Here is a 4,541-nt window from a genome sequence, read left to right as displayed (position 1 = left end):
TGTCAGCCACCCCTCCCGGTTTTGTATCATCGGTGAACTTGCTGATAACACAAGGATGATCCAACAGGGAGCGAATGCGTGTCATCGTGCCTTTCTGGAGGACCACCTTGGACCACATTCCTCCGGTGGGCCCAGATGTGATGTAAGGGAGCCCCAGCTGCGCTGATGGGTGATTTAAAGAAAGGAGCTTTTGATGAGGTGCAAAAGGCGATGTCAGCAAGGGAGCACCACTGCAGCCCGGGGCCGTCTGGAGCAACAGGGCACGTAAGGAATGTGTGGGGCAAGAGGCGAAGGAGGGGGAAGCCCAGATGACTTCTGCTGCAGGGTGAGATAAAGGAAAGCTCACGCTAGAGCAGGTGAGTCCCACGGAAGAGAACATCCGCCAAACCTGATCTAGCAGCGGCGTGGGTGGGTGGTATTCAAAGCGCTCAGGCTTTCATCAGCAGTAATAACATTCAGAAGGCGGTGGAGGTGTGGGAAAGAACAGGATTAAAAAAAACAACATACATTACCATGTGTCAAATCACTGGAGTCATCTCCTGCGAACAGCTCGCCAGAAAGAGCAGGGTCTGGAAGAGAACGGCCACTGTACGAGAGGTGGGCGCTGCTACATCTCCCTGCGCCAGCCGCCCAGCGCGCCGGTCCGGGTCTGGAAGTCGTCGGGTGTCTTGGGCTGCATCCAGGCTGCCTCGCCACTGCCCCGAGACATGGATCTAAGAGAGAGGTTTCATTACTGGAAGTACGGTCATGCAGGGCTTCACACCACACCGTCACCCTACACTGCTGCTATGGTAGCTGCTGCTGCTGCACACTCGGAGCCGTAGGGAACAGAAAAATATGAGGTGCTGGAATGGGTCAAGAGATGCGCTGGAATGGGTCAAGAAATGTGCTGGAATGGGTCAAGAGACGTGCTGGAATGGGTCAAGAGACGTGCTGGAATGGGTCAAGAGATGTGCTGGAATGGGTCAAGAGACGTGCTGGAATGGGTCAAGAGACGTGCTGGAATGGGTCAAGAAACGTGCTGGAATGGGTCAAGAAACGTGCTGGAATGGGTCAAGAAACGTGCTGGAATGGGTCAAGAAATGTGCTGGAATGGGTCAAGAAATGTGCTGGAATGGGTCAAGAAATGTGCTGGAATGGGTCAAGAAATGTGCTGGAATTGGTCAAGAAACGTGCTGGAATGGGTCAAGAAACGTGCTGGAACGGGTCAAGAAATGTGCTGGAATGGGTCCAGAGACATGCTGGAATGGGTCAAGAAATGTGCTGGAATGGGTCAAGAAACGTGCTGGAATGGGTCAAGAAATGTGCTGGAATGGGTCAAGAAATGTGCTGGAATGGTTCGAGAGACGTGCTGGAATGGGTCAAGCCTGGAGACAGAGGCCTTCCTGGTGCTGCAGGCAGGCCGCCGGAGCTGTCCTCTGTGAATAGCAGAACCTAAGCCAGAACCTAACCCAAAAGCTGGGGTGAGAGCAAGCTGCCCCTCCTTTGCTGCTCACTGTGGGGGAACCACTGCAGACTTGCCCCCAGCCTTAAAATCTGTTGCTTAAATGCCCAGAGAGATGGTGACAGCCATCTCCCCAGAGCTATTAGTCCATCAGGGCAAACCACGAACCAGGAGTTACAGAGATTTGGGAGTGGCAGCGAAAGATTTTTCCAGCACCGCAGCAGGGACGGATACTTCTCTACCGCAGAAGGAAAGGCAAAAACCAAGTTTTCATAATGCTACGGGGCAGGGTGGGTTACACAAAAGCCAGCGAAGGCAGACGGAGCCTGACCACCGGCTGCCCTGGGAGCACAAGCTGCAACAAGCCAACAACCCAGGGGAGAGCAAACCCCCTGTTGGTTCCTGGATGAACAGCTTTCCTGAAGTGTTGAGCATTTACCAGCTCCGCGGTGGAGCAGTCGGCTCTGTGATAACGTGACCTTTGCCGTAAGAGCTGAAATCGGAACATATCTTGGCCGTAGCTGTCACTACAAACTCACAAAACACACGGTGCGCAGAAAGCACCCAAGCCAACAGGAGAGAAAGAAGATATGGGAATCGCTGAACCTGAGCGTGTGAGCTCATCGGTTCAGAGCCGGAGGCATGGCTATAAGCAGGGTTACGCTAGGAAACCATACAAACTCATGATTTCATGCTCTGGCCCCATCAGCTCACGTTGTTAACTAGTTTTCTGAGCCGTAGCTGATGTTGCCAAAGTGGGATCACTGAGGGATCTGACTGTAATGGATTTTTTCCCCTTCCATAACTACTATTCCAACTAATGATTTGGACCCACAGGGATTAAATAAATGACAAACGTATGTTCTTATTCCAAAACAAGCTAAATTTTTAATGGAGTAGAGTCGGCAGGCAGACCACAGCTTGGGGAGGGGTGGGAAGCTGACTGCACTGCCATGCTAATGGGAAGCAAGAGGAGCAGTTACAGGAAAGGCTTTGTAATACTGAATGGCACGTCGTAAAGCGCACGTAGCGCGACACGTAAAAGCATGAACACCTGAACTACAACCAAGGCTACAGGCAAAGGGAAAAGAGATTTATTTTCAATCCGTTTACTCTCTGTTAATGAATGTAACTGACTTAGTCACAGAGGCAAAGAAGACAGAACAGCTCTCCAGTGAGACCACACAGCCTCAGGATGTCGCTACCACTGAGGAGCGGTGACGAAATTGCCTTCCCTACTATCAGACTGGAGTAGGAGATACCCATGCTACAAGGGGTTGGCTGCTACGCGGAAAGGGCTGGGGACAGTGGTTGTCGAAACATTGCTTTCCAAGCTTTGCTTTTTCCCTTCACACAGAACGAACGCTAAGCACGGACTGTCAGCTACGGCTGGATTTGCTTGACACTCTAGAAGCCACCTGCATTTTTGTGAGCTTAGACAGCTTTCATTTAAATCTGCCCCGTGCTCAATTCCAGCTTCCTCACCTCCCGAGTGAAGAAGACAACGTCCTTCCTCCCTTCGCTGTAATTAAATGTTGGCCTTGAAGAGGCCAGCTCGTTCTTCATCTTTCTTTTTCCCACCTCAGAACCCGAAACATGAACCCCGATGGGAAACCCGACGTACCTAACCATGAAATGTCTCCGGCTAAACCACCTTCCTTGATGGATTCCTTGATGTTCAGCCAATCCTCGTGCATCTTCTTGGAAGGAAGGAGGGCAGTCTGGCTCGCTGGTATTTCATCCAAATACTCCAACTGGGGAATGAGTTTTTTAACTTCGGCTCTGTAATTATAACCTGGTTCCTGGAGAAACCGAGAAAGCAGTCACTGCAACAGTTCATTTAACAGACTGTGGACTTCCACCGGCAGCACAGCGGCCGTTCAGTTTGCACGGCTGCCACGTACGTTCAAGGTCTTTTCCAACCTAAACAATTCTATAACTTGAAACACCTTCTGTGAGGCAAACCTCAACACCTGAGGACCTCTGAGCAGCGAGGCTGAGCCAGAACAGTGACGACGGTGCTCAGAGCACGCAGCAAATCGGGCTGCTTTGGTGGGGTTTGGTGGAAAGCTCTCTTCCCGTGGCACCTTCGTCTTTGGGGAAAACTCAGGGTTGACCAGGTTGTGCTGCTTTGCAATGGGAATATTTTCATCAATAAGATCATCTCAGACCGCAAAAGGAAAGGTGAGGGTGATCTACTTAAAGAAAGCACGAAGGAAGAGAGCAGCGCCAGCAGCAGAGCATGAACGGGGAGCTACCTACCAACACATCACCCAGACAGATGTTATATTTTTCCAGACATCGTGCACAATATTAGAAAACCCCCCAAAGCCAAGCCCTCCTTCAACACGGAGCCATCACCAACCGAAATCTTCCTGCGGGAGCCGGCTGGCGGAGGGTGCTCCCCAAATAGAAGCGCGTGTTTGCTGTTGCGAAGAGGCAGATTCTGAATTTCTCGAGCTGAGCCTTTAATCTTAATTTAGAAAAATGAGTCAACCGCTCACCACGCTACCCTGTACTCGGAACGGTGCCTGGGCTCCAGCCAATTTCCAGCCACGGGCTGCTGCAGAGCAGCATCATGTTACGCTCATGGTACATTAGTGCCACGGAGGCTGCGGGATTTATCATCGGGCTGCGGTGCTTGGTTTAGATAACCGGGGAAGATGAGCTCATCTGAAAATCAAATTACAGAGGGCAAGCAGGCCATCTGAAGACAGAGCAGTAAATTCAGCTGGACCGTTCTGTAGATTTAAAGGAAATAAAGAAGAGAGCTTTTACTCTGTGGCGAGGGCCAGGCTACAAGGAGGAGCTGGAGGAATTAGAGCATCCAGGGGACACCAAAGCACAACCACATCTACTCTTTTCTGCATTTCAGGTGGCTTTTCTACACCCTGAAGGTCAGTTGAAACCAAGAAAGCAACAAAGCCCATGGAGGGCTGAGAGCCGGCTTTGTGACGACGCCGGGGCTGAGCAGCTTCGCAGAGCCAAGACCAGGTGGGAGACTGGGGTGAGCTTCCAGCCCGGCTCTGCTCCAGCTCAGCGCGGGACACGGCGCCGAGCGGGCTCCTTCCCCAGCTCCCGGCTGGCAAAGCGTAAA

General features: G+C 51.7%; 1 protein-coding gene across 1 annotated transcript in view; it reads right to left on the bottom strand.

Moving 5' to 3' along the window:
• Window positions 1-512: 512 nt before the first annotated feature.
• Window positions 513-4,541, bottom strand: part of LRRC56 (leucine rich repeat containing 56) — a gene marked incomplete at both ends in the record, with an annotated part of 5,852 nt that continues 1,823 nt past the window's right edge. The window contains 2 exons of the mRNA XM_009878737.1: window positions 513-713; window positions 3,069-3,246. Coding sequence (XP_009877039.1) covers window positions 513-713; window positions 3,069-3,246 — 379 coding nt within the window. The remainder of the gene's footprint in view (window positions 714-3,068; window positions 3,247-4,541) is intronic.

Source organism: Apaloderma vittatum, unplaced genomic scaffold (assembly GCF_000703405.1).
Source record: "Apaloderma vittatum isolate BGI_N311 unplaced genomic scaffold, ASM70340v1 scaffold41051, whole genome shotgun sequence".
Classification (NCBI taxonomy): Eukaryota; Metazoa; Chordata; class Aves; order Trogoniformes; family Trogonidae; genus Apaloderma; species Apaloderma vittatum.
The sequence above is the reverse complement of the archived record's forward strand: the minus strand, read 5'-3'. Positions and strand labels throughout refer to the sequence as shown.